The 16,534-nt window shown below is 38.2% G+C and overlaps 1 protein-coding gene and 2 non-coding genes across 3 annotated transcripts; all 3 read left to right on the top strand.

Moving 5' to 3' along the window:
• The first annotated feature begins 600 nt into the window (after positions 1 to 600).
• On the top strand, positions 601 to 673 carry trnat-ugu (transfer RNA threonine (anticodon UGU)). Its single transcript has one exon. It is a non-coding gene; the product is annotated as a tRNA-Thr (tRNA).
• Positions 674 to 1,250: 577 nt separating this feature from the next.
• trnat-ugu (transfer RNA threonine (anticodon UGU)) lies at positions 1,251 to 1,323 on the top strand. The gene has a single exon. It is a non-coding gene; the product is annotated as a tRNA-Thr (tRNA).
• Positions 1,324 to 6,047: 4,724 nt separating this feature from the next.
• prtfdc1b (phosphoribosyl transferase domain containing 1b) lies at positions 6,048 to 15,065 on the top strand (the record flags this gene model as incomplete). The annotated part of the gene is given in 9 exon segments (NM_001201023.1): positions 6,048 to 6,158; positions 9,749 to 9,855; positions 10,172 to 10,355; positions 11,840 to 11,905; positions 13,650 to 13,667; positions 13,788 to 13,870; positions 14,048 to 14,094; positions 14,196 to 14,272; positions 14,463 to 15,065. Coding segments are annotated over 9 exon segments (675 nt in total). The 3' UTR covers positions 14,511 to 15,065.
• Between the last annotated feature and the right edge of the window lie 1,469 nt (positions 15,066 to 16,534).

Here is a 16,534-nt window from a genome sequence, read left to right as displayed (position 1 = left end):
AGAACCACGGGTACATGGTCTGTAGTGTCTGTCACAGTTGAAGGAATTTGCACAAACCGAATTTGGCAGCATGGATTGTGGTCTGCTTTTTGTTTATTGTTTAAAATTTGTTATTTCTTTGTTGCTCTTGGGATTTTGTATTTCTATCACTTGGGTGTTTCATCTATTCTTGGAGAGCTCTTTAAGGGTTTCATAAGAGGGTCCTACTGGGAACCTTTTTAAATGCACTACAATTTTTGAATTGTCTCATAGCTGCATTGTTTCCCAGAGCCTTATTTCTCATCTCACCCCCCCCCCCCCCCCCCCCCCCCCCCCATGATGTACCATTGGATTGGTCTGAAGTTTCTTCAGTTCCCTGATTACAACTTGAGTTCCAATGTTCCATTAGTTCTCATTTACTGGTTTCATCTTAGAGATATTATGAAGAAAAGCTTGCTAGGAAGTCACAGTGTACATAGCTAGTACAGTTAGTTCTTTATTAAGATAGTACTTAATAAACAACATAGGCGCTGTGAAACTTCTTCAGAGCATTAGTTGAAGGCCCCAATGAGGATTGAACTCACGACCCCTGGTTTACGAAACTGAGCTATGGTGTGTTAAGGCTTCATAGCTCAGTGGTTAGAGCACTGGTCTTGTAAACCAGGGGTCGTGAGTTCAATCCTCACTGGGGCCTTCAGGTGCCTTTTTGAGGATATAAACCTGGAATGGCAGTGAGTAGCACTTTACAGCTCTTGGTTCTTGGGTTCTATCCTGAGCTCAAGTTTACTGTCTGTGTGGAGTTCTCCCCTGTTTTGGTGAGTTTTAACAGAACAGAACTTCAAAGAGTCTGTGTTAGTACTCAAACTGTACTTCAGATAAGAAATGATTATAAATAACAAAAATGGCATTTTCTAGATCAATGGACCTCACTGAAGCAGGGTTTTGAGGTCCAATAGATGCTTGAGCAGTTGAATGCCAGCTTCTTCGGCTCCCAACATTTTATTCGGAAACATCAGAACCTGAGTCAGTCCATGAGATTGTCTCTTATATCTTAAAAGAGAGTTCATAGGCCCCAGTGAGGATTGAACTCACAACCCTTGGTTTACAGGACCAGTGCTTTAACCACTGGGCTACAGAGAATTGTGACAGTGTTGTCGTTGTATCTTATCATGTGAATCATGTTGGTTCACACCCTTACATTCATTCTGAATGTACATGAGTACTGAGGGTGTGACTGCTTTTATAAGCACGTTTTTCAGGTTCGCAAGCATGGCTCCATAGCTCAGTGGTTAGAGCACTGGTCTTGTAAACCAGGGGTCGCGTGTTCAATTCTCGCTGGGGCCTTCAAGGACTTTTTTTGACTATTATAAACCTTGAGAGGCAGTGGGCATGATTACTGCTTCTGAGCTCGAGTTACTGACAGTGTGTAGTTTCTGTGCACATTCTCTCTGTGTTATGGTGCCGCAAATGCCCAGCTGGACCTTGAAGAGCCTGTATTGTTGCTTAATGTATAGTTATGTTTAAAAACATTATAATTAAGGGAATTTCACTGAATCTCACAGAGGAAATGAGAGGCTGTGATATTTAAGATCCGAGTCACTGTATAAGCTTATCTTTCAATCTTCAAGACATCCCAGGAAGGCCCCAGTGGAGACTGAACTCACAACTCCTGCTTTATAAGACCAGTGCCCTAACCACTGAGCTATGAAGCCTCACCCTTGTTCCTTCCAGGCCACAGTAGAACCTTTAAGAACCTGCGCTGGTTCTCAATTGGACTTCAGTAGCCACATACATTTTGAACAAAAGTGGTGTGCATAAATCGTATAGTGAGATATGAACTGTACATTCTGGCTACCTTCTCACTGGAACAAGAATAAGAAACATTGGACAGGCCACGCCCACAAGAGACAAACCACAAGCACCAACTGGTGTTTCTCTTAATACAGAAAATGATGTAAGGCTGTAGTCTCTTCACTGATTCATCACTTGATCACGATTAAATTTTATTTCAATTTTTCAGCTCTCTACTCTGATCTCAGATCAGTTGCAGGCTGCCCTCCGTTTTCCAGATTTCGTCTCACTCTGCCTCATGAATATTTCAGTCACACTCGGAGCTTCATCAGCAATGCTTTACAACTGAAGCAGAGCAAAGCGCTCTCTCACATCATCCGCAACTCTCTGACTGACCCCATTTCCTCGCTCCAGATCTTACATCACCGTGGCTGAAAGTCAGTGTCAGATGCTGAACCCAGATCAGTTTGGAAGGAACTGTGAGTGGAGCAGGTTTGAATAGACTAAAAATTTATTTTTTCTTCAAACCTCAGAGAGCAGAAAGTGTCAGTATGGAAATAGAGTCTGGGGTTTTTATTCTAAAGAAGACAGAGTGAGATTTTAAAGTCGAGTATAAAATAGTTTTCTGTGGAAGAAAGCCTGTAGGCAGAACTTCTTTTATTATCTGTTGTTTTACCAGTATACAAAGCCATGGTCCTTGGGTTCTTCGGTTCCTGGGTTCCTTCTCTCCCTGTTCCCTGGTTTATACTTATTTCATATTTTGCTGCCTGTTTGTTTGAGTGTCCAGGAATTTTTTATAATTCCAAGTTTCATAGTTTCCTTATTTTCACCTTCCTTGTTCCTAGTCTGATAATCCTCATATCTGTCTTGTTTCCTGCCTTGGTTCCCTTTTTCCTCAACTCATATCCTCACAGCTTCCAGATTTCTAGCCTTCTAGTTTTTTGTGGCTATTTTCCTGGTTGATAACCTCTTAGTTTTCCTCAGTTCTCTTGGTTCCCACTTTCCTAGTATATGTATTTCCTAACCTTATAGTAACCTACACCCTCTGGGGGGAGGGTTGGCTCTTCAGGGGTTCATTGCCTTCTCAGCTTCCTGAAAAGGGATACCCCTCTTTTGTTCTAACTTAAGAATTGTTGTTGTTTTTTTTAAGTAGTGTAGTTGATCTCATCCTTAGTTGGAGGATTTAATTGAACTTGTTTGTAGAATTCTACTCATCTGGCTCCAGATGAGTAGAATGTTCTCAGTTCCTAATGTCAGATCAAAGACCCTGATTCACACAGTTATCTCCTTTCTTTTTTCAATGGGGCCCTAGGGAGGATTGAGCTCACAACCCTTAGCTTACAAGGCCAGTTCTCTAGCCACTAAGCTATGGAGCCTAGTTGGTTAGCTGGCTAGTGCTGTTCCTCAGTGTGTACTTCAGTAGCCACAGAAACTGCTGTAACATCACTCACAAATTTAGTTCCTACAGTACCTGCAATTAGCCCTGCAGTTACATTCTGGCTACTTTCTCAATGGATCCAAAAACAAAACAAAACAATGGACAGGCCACGCCCATAAGAGACAATCCACAAGCACCGAGAGCGACCTCATTGATCTTAAGGCTTATATTATCTTATGTGGGTTCATCTTCAGGTGATGAGAACTCCACCCAGAAATGCAACCAGAAATCCATCTTTGGTTCTTAGTGTTTTACTTGTAATTTCCTTGTTCTCATACTTTTTCCTCATATATCTCATAGTCAAATATTATCCTACTTTCCTGGTTCGTAGTCTCAGGGTTTTCATGTTTTATATATGACATGTATGTAGTCTCTCACAGAGATTTGTATGTGCGCACCAGTTTGCTGCTTTTGATTCTACAGCTCTGTTTTGTTTTAAGTTCGTTCTTGTTGTGTTAATAAAGAATCCAGTCAACCAGGTTTGTCCCGATCTGTAAGAAGAGCTATGTTGGACTCGTCATTGCGTGCTACACTGTTAATAATGCTAACTTACAAAAACTAGAATGGCATCATAGCTCAGTGGTTAGAGCACTGGCCTTATAACCAAGGGTTTGTGAGTCCAATTCTCACTGGGGCCTTCAAGGAATATTTTGATGATATAAACCTTGAGAGGCAGTGGGTAGCGCTGCTTCTTCTGAGCTCCATGCTCCTGGGTTTGATTCTGAGCTTGTGTTACTGACAGTGTGGAGTTTCTGTGCATATTCTCTCTGTTTTATGGTGTCGCAAATGTCCAGTTCAACCTTGAAGAACCTGCATTGATGCTTAAAGTGTAGTTTAGATTGAAAGCTTATTATAAGTCATGTAAGTTACTTTATCATCTTCATTTCCTACAGTGGCCCTCACAAAAGCAGGAATTGTGGGTTTGAGACTTGCTGGACTCCTGATATACAAGATCAGAACCTGAGTCACTGTGTGAAATCATCTTCAAAGCATCCTATGAAGGCCCCAGGGAGGATTGAACTCAAGACCACTGCTTTACAAGAACAGTTCTCTAACCACTGAGCTATGAAGCCTTGCACATGTTCCTTCCAGGCAAATAGAACCTTGACGAACCTCAGTGGTACATCAGTAGCCATAGAAACTGTTGTAACGTCACTCACAAATTTAGTTCCTACCTGCAGATAGTTCCTGTTTACTATTTGATGCACAAAAATAGACAAACATTTTGAACAAAAAAGTGGAGGGTATAAATCGTATAGTGAGCTGTGAACTGTACATGCAGGCTACCTTCTCAATGCAACAAAAAAACAAACAAACATTGGACAGGCCACGCCCACAAGAGACAAAACAACAAACACACTTGCTAATTGCTTCATGAGCAACCTGACAGATTTCATTAATTAAACGCTGACGTTAATGCCGTCTTTGATACCAGCTCCTGTATTTAACTCAAACCCGTTAATGTGTGTGTGTGTGTGTGTGTGCGTGTGAGAGAGAGAGAGCAGGATGGAGGTGTTTTCCAGCACAGTGTTAGCTCTGTGATGCGTTAACACTATGAAGGGCTAAATATAGCTTTGTGATGCTCTGTATCAGCCGGAGGAACAGGACCACACGTTCTCTGCACGTCAGTATTTACACTTCAAACATTTACACTCTGACCCCATCAACCCCCTGCCACCCTGATACTGATTGCTGAATTGACATTATTTCACTTATTCGATTATTATTATTTCAATGATTCCATAAACACCCAAATATATGATATCAGAACTTTTCCAACTCATGCTCATCAGAAACACGTACATTTATACTCTTCTACTTTTAATTCTATTCGGTTCTGTTCTATTATTGCTGATACGATTGCACTTTATTACATTTCTATTCTGTTGGTTTTTTTGTTCGATTCTGTTGTTATTGTTTTTGTTATTGCATTATATTACATTTCTATTCTGATCTGTTTCATTCTACACCGCTGACATTTTACTTCATTTTATTTTGGTGCTATCTTATATTTTTCTATTCTGTCGTTCTGTCTGTATTATAGTTTATTCTATTCTATTCGGTTTTGCAAAAAGTACATTTCTATTTTATTTTATTTTATTGTAACATTATTACATTTTATCTTATGCTATTGTATTATTAAATAAAAATGTATTTATCTTTTATTCTGCTCTAGTATATTTTCATATTTTATTTGATTGCATTACATTGTATTCTGTTTTTTTCCCCCAGTTCTATTTGTATGTTTTCATTTGTTATTTTAGTCAGCAGCATATTCTATTACATATATTTCTATTTTATTCTATTTATTATGCTGTATTTTATTTGAATCTGTTTTCTTTTTCAATGTTCCAATTATGTTGCGATTTATTTGTAGTCTGTTTTATTCTGCTTCATTTTATTTCATTTTGGTTTTACGCTGTATATGTATGTTCTACTTCGCTTAAAAACATTTTTTTATTACATTTGTCATCATTATTTATTTATTTGCTCCTGCTTCATTTGACTTTATTGTGTTTTATTCCATTCCTTTTTGTGATATTTATTACACAAAGCACAGTACAGTAAAGGCATCTTGCTAAATAAAAACTCAGAAGCCTAGAGCTCTGTCTGGTAAGGTTCTCTACATAGGACCTTTAAGGGTTCTCCCATGAAAAAAACAAACAAACGGTACTGTTGTACACTTAATATTAAGGTTCAAGATTGCACCTTTCTAGGGTGGTTGTTGTTGTTTTCCTTCCCATTGTGTTGCATGTTAGAAAATGGTTCCTGGATGCTTGTGTGGATTGTGTTTGTTTGCGCATGCGCGGAGCTGTTTGACCGGTGGCAGCCGTGAAAAGAAGCTTTGTGTTCTCTTCTTCTTCTTCTTCTCTTCTGTGATGTGAAAAAGCTGAAGATCTGCAGCATGGCACAGCTGAAAGAGAAAACACCGACTCACAGAGGCGTCGTGGTAAATACATAATCCCTGAATATGGATATTTCTCCGATCAGCGCGCGCACTTGTTTGTTTTTGCTGTAGAGTCGAGAAAGTAAAACCGGAGTTTGAGAAGTTTCCAAAACTTGTGAGGAAGCCCATTGTTGCGCAACACTCAAGTCCACGCAAGTCTTCCTGCGGTGTTTACACTCTCTTTACGTCTTCTCTGTTTTTCACATGCATCATCTAGAGTTTTCTAGTCTTTGTAAAAGCACGAGCTCGTTCGTTCGTTCATTCATTCATTCATTCATTCATTCATTCATTCATTTCAGTGCGAAAACACGAATGTGAGCGCTTTAAAACTCATCACTATAAGCAGTCACATTCGCGTCAATCCTGCGGGTAAACAGTCGTTTTTATATTGTTGAAAATAAAAATATGAAAAGTAAACGAGTGACGCTCGAGCTTCTTATCCGAATTCCTCGTTCCGCCTTAAATGAAGTCGATGTGACGTCATTCGTGCGTTACCAGGTAACGGTTGAACATGTTCACAGTGTGCCGAAAGTATTCAAAATGAAAACAAGTAAGGCCTCGAGTCTCAAAACTAGTTTACAAACACAACTAGTAAGCATTTAATCGGAACTCTAAGTTACTTCTGAACCTCTGGAGTAAAACTTATGTCAAAAGACTTTTATAACATCAATATTCCCATATAATTACTTGATACTCTTTTGTTATGACTCTCACTGTTCAAGATATTGTCAAGTCCTGAGTCGACTCATCTTCTGTATTTTTCCATTTTGTGACTACTTAAATTATTAATCTGCACAAAAAGAAGAAAGACGTATGCCATGTATAGAAAGTGATCTTGGAAAATAATTTTTAGGACAATCACAGAAATTCTCATGGTTTTCACTACAAATACCATTACAAACCATCAGCTAACCATTAAAACCGTTACCGGTCCTTAATGGTATCCACTAGATAGAAGGCGACAAATTAGACGAAGTCAAGACTCACAGGGACCGTTACAGTTTCTATTCAAACCAAGACAATTCCCATTAAAACCATTACAAATTCTATGAATTTCTGTTGTTGTTTGTTTTTTTCAGCAGGGGCAGGATAGGAACTGGTAGTTGAGAAGATGACTCCAAGTAATCTTGACGAGTTGAAATTTCAAATTGAGGCAGGTTTCACTGGTTGTAGGGGACAGTTACAAATTGCAACCTCACCTCAGAAAGTTGTCAAGAAATTCCTTGCTAACACTAACTTGCCGGCTAATTACTTGGCTAGCTAAAAAATTCATGTTGGCAAACAAGATTATATTTACAATATTGTATTTATACTATAAGGGTAGCTAGCTTTTAGTCTACTAAAAATGCTACCAAACATGCTAGTCATTACAGAGATATTTTCTAGCTAACACGAAGTAGCCAACTAGTTACTTGTATAGCTAGCAAGCTAATTTTAGAGAACAAAAATATTTATAGTTTATATAAATACTTATGGAGCTAGCTAGCTATTTGGGAATTTTTTTTGTTTAACAACAGTACTACAAAAATGATCAGACATGCTGATTTTCAAAAAAAACTCTAGCTAATATTAATTTTCCAGCTAACTAATGTTATCAAAGAAAAGGATTTACAGGTTATGTATCTAATGGAGCTTAGCTAGCTTTCTCAGTAATTTTGAATGCCAATACTATTTTAAAAAAACAAAACAAAAATTCTAGTTGTTAAGGAAGTTTCTAGCTCGCACTAGCTAACTAACAGGAGTGCTTCCTGATATTTGTTTGCTAGCTTAAATAACAGTGTTGTGCTATGTGTGTAAAAATTCTTTAGTAATTAAAGTTTGGAGATAGAGATGGAACTTTCAAGTGTCGAGTCTTAAATGGTACGCTATCTTCTCAGACGATACGCTACGTACTTTGTACGCTCAAATCTAACACTGAAAGGCAATGACAAATTAGCCTGTCACATCATTGAGTGACCAAAACAAAATGGCTTCCACTGTATCAACAGCATATATGTTTTTTTTTATCCAAAATGGTCGCCTGAAATTTTCTTACTTGCTAAAGTCCCACCAAATCAATACCATACCAATTTCTTGAGGCTCCGCCCCTTACAGTCCAGTACAGCCCATCATCCAGGTCTCTTTTTTTCTGTGAATGAACATGCTGAAAAGTTTTCTTTACTCAAAAATACAAACATGTTGGTGATAAGAAGGCACGTTCATCATTGTTTATTATTTCCTGAATTAATGTGATTTTATTCAGTACAAAAACAACCTGAAAAGTCACTTTTAATGTTATTTATTTCCCCCTCTGTGTTTGGATTGCTCGGTGCGTTATTAAAAATGAATAAACAGCGCCACCAACAGGCAACATGATGTTACTCCGGCTTTAAGGTGGAACACCACATGGTGCAGGAGGGTCCAGATTAGATATGTGCATGGGTCTTTTTATTAACCCTCTACTGCATGAAGTATTATATTTACATAAAAAAATGTTTTATGGATTTTTATTGCTTTAGTTAGCTCAAGTAATTAAAAAGAATTTGTTAAAGTCATAAAAATATATACACAGTTTTAAAAAATATATATTAGTGGAGGGTAGTTGGTAAATTGTTGCTGTATGGCAATAATATGCAGTGGTGGAAAGTATCATGTAGTCAAAAATAACACAAAATGTATATTACAATTACAGTTCCTGCATTTTCCAGAGGGTTTTTTTGCCACCCACTAAGCATGTAAAAGTGATCTCTTCTAGAAGGAATTACAGTTGTAATAAAAATGTTGATGCATTTACTCACGCAAAATACAGACAGACAAAGTTTAATCCAAATATGTTTTGGGTGACGTATCTTGAATTCTTTCTCTTGAAACATAAAATTTGAAAATAAGACGCAGCTGCAATATGTCTGAAATGACACCAGTTTTTCTTACTTTGAATGTGGAAAAAAATTTAAATATACTATTAGAGATGCCTTTGCTGTGTAGGCCTGTATCATGTACATACCACGGTTCCGTTGTGTGTGGCAACAATTACATTTTACCATTTAATGGAATATTCAAAATATATGAACATGTTCAAATGACAAAAAAGTTAACTTATCTCAGATAGTGTTTATTTTTTTTCCTTTAAGTAATTTTACCTAAATATTGAAAAATTTATAAAATTTTGAGAGCCTTCTGATGATGGTGATGACCTTTAGCTTGCCATGTGATTGCAGAAAAGGAAGTGCAAACAGCATCATTGTCATCTGACATAGCTTTTCTATATATTCTGACCAAGCCCATGCACTCCTGCAGTTGGTTCTTTTTTTTGTTTGTTTTTAAAGAAAATATAAAAACCAATTGCAATTCAATTTACATGACTAGAATAAACTAGTTACTAAATCATTATTATTACTATTTGTCCAACAAGCTTCATATCTTTCCTCATGCATGAAAGTAAAATTTGCCCTCTCCTGTATATTTTCTTCTGGTCTAGATCAGTAATGGCCACCATGATGAACTTTAGGCTCTCTCAGGGGTGTGTGAGGTGAAAGTGTGTTGAGTTATAAAGACACCAGTGTTATAAATTATTAATGTGAACACCCCTATAGCTAATGTTCTATCATCGATAGATCCCAGACGATTGGCCGGGGTACCGTCTGGATCTGTTCACCTATCCGGCGCATTACAGTGGGGATCTGGACTGCGTCTACATTCCACATGGAGTCATCATGGACCGGTAATGATAAATGAGCACTATAGTGTACAATACGTCATGTTCTGTAGCATTTCAGTTGCACAGCATCGCAACCTTATGGCTTTAACTGAGTTGTTGTTGTTGCTCTTGACATTACCCAGCATGCATTGCACACGTTATACATTTGGCCCTTGACAATCAATTGACCAATTAAACATTCAGTCATGTCTGCTAGTTATTGATAAATACGTCGGTGCTGCCATTGGGACCAAATTTAAGCTAACTAGTTAAACCACTCTAACTACTACTAACTAACGTGCTAAAGTGTGAGAGTTGAGTGAGCAGTGTCTCGTGGCAGGACGGAGCGACTGGCGCGCGACATCTTGGAAGATCTGGGTGACCACGACATTGTGGTGCTATGCGTGCTGAAGGGAGGCCACCAGTTCTGCGCCGATCTGGTGGAACGCATTCAGGTGCTGAACCGCAACTCCAGCAGGTCTTTACTCATGACTGTCGACTTCATACGAGTCAAGAGCTACCTGGTAATCAGACATGCCCTTTATTTAAAAAATAAACTACTAATGGAGAATGTTTGTTTTATTTGTAGCTATATTTCATGACTCTATTTGAACCTGTTGACTCATTTTCTCCAAATAAAAGTCAACTCTTTTCGGCTCCCAAACTACTCGCTGCCATTTATTTCTAAGCCAGATAAAGTCTTTGATCTTTTGACCAGTCAGAACATTTATTTAAATGTGTATGTCTCACTCTGATTGGCTCATGGTAGATCAATCAACGTAGAGCGCAACTGACACGCTCCTTTTAGTGAGTCAGATCATTTGACTCAGCTCACCAATACTATTTGATTCTTTTTTCCGAAACAACTCTGACAAATTTAGCGCTATTTTAACCAAATGCAGTTTTTTTTGTGATGACGTAGAGGACATGAGTCACATATTTCAGTGCTGTATGTAATCATAAACATGGCTGAGGACACTCATACACTTATATGGACTGAGGACATTTTACTTGATACATTTAACGATTCAACATCTAAAATCACCATGACCCTGACCAGGATAAAGTGCTTACTGTAGATGAATGAATTCACGCTTTCCACCGAAGGATTTTGGTTAAATTATACTGCATAAGTAACTTGCGTCATTTGAGGCGTACTACAAAAATCTACAAAAATAAGGAGGAAAACTGGTTCATAAACAGTATGTGAATCAAGTCACTTGAGCTAAAAGAGGTTCATTAAACAGAAGACTCATTAGCGAATGACTTTGCACAAGATATAGAATGCAAGAAGAACCAATCACAGCTAAGAAGCTTTGTCCCATCTAGGGGGCGGGACTAATTTCTGGACCAGGAAAATGCACACGGGAACTTCAAATGGACTGGACACTATATATAAGATGATGATATTGTTCAAATGATCCAATTCAAAAATATTTTTAAACATTACAGACCGCACCTTTAATTTAAGCGGAAATAAACTCTGTTCCAGCTGGAGGCGAAGCTAATTTTTGGGCCATAAAAATGCAAACAGGAACTTGAAATAAAGAAACGGTTGCCTTGTAATATTTATTGGACACTCCTTTTTTTTTATATCATTAAAAAATTATTTTAAAGATGTTGTTCAAATGATTTGCTTGTTAAGGGACTAAAACTATTTTTAAACATTTTAAACATCTTTAAGATCGGGGACGTCACGATGGCGTGTTAAACGCTAAGCCTTATATTGACTGTAATGCGTTTATGAACCAGCAGAGGGAGACATACCACATAATCATCCTCCACATGTCCTGTATGGAGAAAAATAATAGCTTTGATGATTCTAATAATATTAATAGTGGTTTTATTATTGTTGCGTTTTTCATGCATTTAAATGCAGCTTTATAAAAAAAAAGTGGTTTTATAAAATGGGGAAAAAATAAAACAATAATAAAATTAAAAAAAAACTCATGAACTCAGACGTGTGTTTGAATGGTTTTGAAGTACATACTTTTGTGTCGTAATCCAGAATGATCACTCGACGCCGGACCTCCAGATGATCGGCGCCGAGAGTCTGTCTGTACTCGCCGGGAAGGTGAAGACCTGATTAATCCTTTCGTAATTGTATTTAGTCATTAATCCTCCGTCACTGCCTTGTTTATTATCCGTCATTAAGTCATTTCCTCATAGTCACATGTTCAAAGAAATGACGATACGAAAAGTACTGAAACCTGACATCATACAATTATCAGAAAAAGACATCATGGAGATGAAATGACCACTTCAAACGCCTTACTGACCAATCAGAGTGTGTGTGTGAGAAATGTAAAGAAACTAAACACTCCGTCATGTGCTGTTAGAGGAAAATAATCAACGGCAGCCTGGTGTCTACACTGGAAGTTGATTATTTTCCTACTAGAGCACATCCCTGAGTGTTTTATTCCTCTCTTAAACCAGAGAAACTCCGTCTCGGCTATGTGTGACTCCTAGGCTTCGAGAACTTCTCGCCGGAGTGTGTGCAGGCATGAATCAGTGTGTGAGGAATCTCAGAGCCGTGTGTCATCTCTTTCTCAAACATGAGCTCAGTGTACACACACCGTCTGAACTGCATGTAGAGCAAAGGTGCATCGTTTAAAAAAAAAAAAAGAAAGTAATAAACAGTCCTGCGGAGTTTACTGATTGGAGTCTCGGGTGTGTGAATCATGTGTTATTTCAGTGTCTGTGTGAGCTTCTGTCGAATTTCAGGATTTCTATCCAGTCTAAAGTGGGCGGGGCTAATTGTTTTCAAAGCTAGTACACTGAATAAAATCAACTGGATCAGAATCTCCAATAAATGAAATGTTCGCACACTGGGCCTCGTTTATCAATCTTTTGGTCAAGTCTTGCGTAGATGTTTACCGAACGCAAATCCTGATTTTCTTTGAGGATTGCATGTAAAGCACACTGCGCGTTCCCCGACACAGCTCATTTGCATGTAGCGACGCCCAACAAACTCCATAAAAGGAGTTCAGGAGCAAGAGAGAGCCGGGAGCACGAAATGACGACTAAACGGGGATGAGAAAGGCAGAAATAGGAGTTATTTTGACTCGCTTCTGTGCTAAGAATAAATATTCAGCACCTGAGAAGGTCACAATCGAGAGACGGATCACAGAAAGGGGTGAATGAGGTGCGGCATGAGAAAAAAAAAGAAAAATAATATCTATGGTGATCACTGACATGAGGCGGGTCACACAGACAAAGTGTTGTTTAACCTATTTTAAAACAGGTTTAAAATGCTGTGGTAAAGGCAAAGGATTTAGAGATACCTGTTCATATCCAGTGGATGAATGTGGGAGATTACGTCTAGGTTTTTAAGTAGTTTGGCTGTAAATATAACATCATATAATGTGTATGTTGGAGGTTTGTGGAATTATATATATATATATATATATATATATATATATATATATATATATATATATATATATATATACACACATGAGCTACAGCTCATGTGTTAAGCATGAGCTCATGTTTATTTAAGCAAGCTTAAATAAAATACACAACGTCACGATATTTTGGGGAGAAAAATTGAAGCGAATGTAAGGCAACGTTTTTTTAATTTTATTTTTATTTCGTACCCAATTCAAATCTTACTCAATTTAATTCATTAGATTATACTGCAGTATTTAAAGAAATATAATTTTTAAAGTGTAATTACACACTACATTACAGTCCCTTCTACTGGGTATGTGTTTATTATTATTTTTATTTTTATTATATTATTTTATTTATTTATTTTTTATGCAGTTCAGTGTTTCACCTGATTAACCTTTTCTCTTTACCTCCATCTTCCGCAGAACGTCCTGATTGTGGAGGTAAGACTTCTATAATATATTTTATTTAATTAAACCATTTTAATGTGCAGTGATGTCACAAATAAACTTAAACACTGTACAAACTCATCTTGTGTATGTGTTTGTGTGTGTGTATCTCAGGCTATAGTGGACACAGGCAAGACTCTGCAGACGCTGCTGACTCACGTCCGAGCCTTTAAACCCAAACTGATCAAAGTGGCAGGGTGAGTGAGGTGTGTGTGTGTGTGTGTGTGTGTGTGTGTGTGTGTGTGTGTGTATGTATGTGTGTGTGTCTTTCTCTCTCTCTTTCTGTCTGTGTATCAGAATATAATGCCAACACATATACACACAAGCATGCAAAATACAGTAATATAATTAGTGCTGTTGTGATGTGATTGCAGGTTGTTGGTGAAGAGGGTCCCTAATCAAGACGTCTGTCTCCCTGACTGTAAATATTCACCCCCCATCTCTCTCTCTACCTGTCTCTCTCAGCCTGTAAATAACTTATAAAGCATTGTGGTTCTCTCTCTCTCTGTCTCTCCCCTCCAGATGTTGGGTTTGAGATCCCTAACCACTTCGTAGTCGGCTACGCTTTAGACTATAATGAATATTTCAGAGATCTTAATGTGAGTGTTCATGATGTTTATCCAGTGTGAGGTGTGTGTGTGTGTCATAACTGATTGTTTTTGACAATATTCTGTGATTTAGTAAATGTAATCTCTGCCTGTTATTCTGTCTCTGTCGCTCTCGCTCGCTCGCTCTCTCTCTCTCTCTCTCTCTCTCTCTCTCTCTCTCTCTCTCTCTCTCTCCCTGCAGCACATCTGTGTGATGAGTGAAGATGGGAAACAGAAGTACAGACTCTGATGCCTCTCGTCCAGTGGCTCAGACCTGTATACGTGTGTATGTGAGAGTGAGTGAGAGTGTGTGTGTGTGTGTGTGTGTGTGTGTGTGTGTGTGTGTCCTCATTAAGTGTTTGCTAAACTCATCCATTACACAATAATTGTACAAAATGATATTAATTTCATTTCACATAAAATCGTAACATAATGTTTTATAGTGACGGGCTGAAGATTACCGTATTCTCTGGAGTATTAGACCCCTCCCACTTTTCCCTGAGGCTAACTGCAGTGTAAATTCTCAATACTGCCCTGTAATAACTGTAGTAGCAGTACTATTGTATTATTAATAAACTGATGATTTACAGTTAAATTCTGCTGGAGGTGGAGAGGGAAAACCCCACTGATCTTATAATCTATAAAATACGGTACACACTGTTTACATGTTAACCTGTATCATACATTTTACATGCAGCTGAATACGTCACATGTAGCGTGTCCATTTCAAGTTAATATATGCTGATTTTTGCGACTCTTATTTGTCCACATGTTCATATACTGTGATAAAAATTACATAAATCAAGATGTCTTGGCGAAAAATTGAATCTATCTCAGTATAAATACCTGCTCAAATCCCCCCTACTGTCTAAATGAAAAAAAACTTTAAAAACAAGAAAAGTAAAACAATGACGAAAAGTGGTTCAGGAGGTTCAGATACTTGACCTCGTCACGTATTATGTCACCTCAGTGGAAGAAGAAGTCAAATACCCTTGTGTACACAGCTGTGTGTGTGTGTGTGTGTGTGTGTGTGTGTGTTACTTACATAACCACCTCCCACTCTCTGGTATTTTGTTTTGGCTCAGGTGAAAGTGTGAGGTCTGTAGTTTAATCCTGTGCAGGTTTCAGCAGTGTGATGACGGTAACCGTGTTAAAGCAGCGCTCGCTAATAAATATCCACCATGCTCTATCAGCTAGCATGTGTTCAGGAGCTAAGCGCTTCCAGGTTATTGCAGCTAACATGTAACGGAAGTCTGTCTCACCTAAGACATTTTCTGTTAATATCTCTGTCAAACCCCATCTGTGAGGTTAAATATTATAAGACGAAGACTGAGAATTGTGTGGAAGGCCAGAGTTCTTAGGTACAGAGTTCTTGGGCTCCTAAAATGGATTTATGGGTCCCCCAATGACGTTTCTGGGTTCCTAAAGAGGTTCCTGGGTTGCTGAAGATGTTTCTGAGTTCTTGCTGGATCTGTGAAAATATTTATGGGTTTGAGGGGGGAAAAAGGTAGCTGAAAGGTTTTCTTGTTCATTCGTTAATTTCAGATCATTTTTTTTTCTGTTTCTGAGTGAGATCCTGAATGTTGAAACACTTCCTGGGTTCTTGAAAATGTTTTAGTTCCTGATAATGTTCCTGAAAAACAATTCCTGGACCCCTGTAAGCCAGGGTCTAATGGGATCCTGAAGAGGATAATGGGAGGGTCCTGGCTTCCCGAAATGACTCCTGGGTACTAAGAATGCACTCTGGGTAATTGAAATGGCACCTTGATTCCTAAAATGGCTCCTAGATTCTTAAATGACTCCTAGATTACTGAAAGGGCTCCTATGTGCTAAAAATGGGCCCCTTGGTTCTAGAAATGGCCCCTGGTTAATTGAAATGGCTCCTAGGTTCCAGAAATGACTCCTAGCTTCCCAAAATGACTCCTGGGTACAAAGAATGGACTCCTGGGTAATTGAAATGGCTCCTACATTCTTAAATGACTCTTGGGTTCTAGAAATGGCTCCTGGGTTCTAAAAAGCCAGAGGTTAATGGGATCCTGAAGAGGATAATGGGAGGGTTCTGGGTTATTGAAATGGCTCATGGGTTCTAGAAATGGTGCATGGATTCCCTAAAATTTCCTGTGTTTCCAGGGCAGTAAAAAATGAGTGTTTAAAAATCTTGAAAACATTTTGGGATTTCATACAAAGTCTGGGGTTCCTGAAAATCTCTTGGTTGCTAAAAGGTTCTTTAAAAAAACATATTTAAAGAGTTTGGTTTATTAATATGAATGTGCT

This window comes from Ictalurus punctatus, chromosome 7 (assembly GCF_001660625.3).
Source record: "Ictalurus punctatus breed USDA103 chromosome 7, Coco_2.0, whole genome shotgun sequence".
Classification (NCBI taxonomy): Eukaryota; Metazoa; Chordata; class Actinopteri; order Siluriformes; family Ictaluridae; genus Ictalurus; species Ictalurus punctatus.
This window is presented reverse-complemented; position numbering and strand designations above follow the sequence as displayed.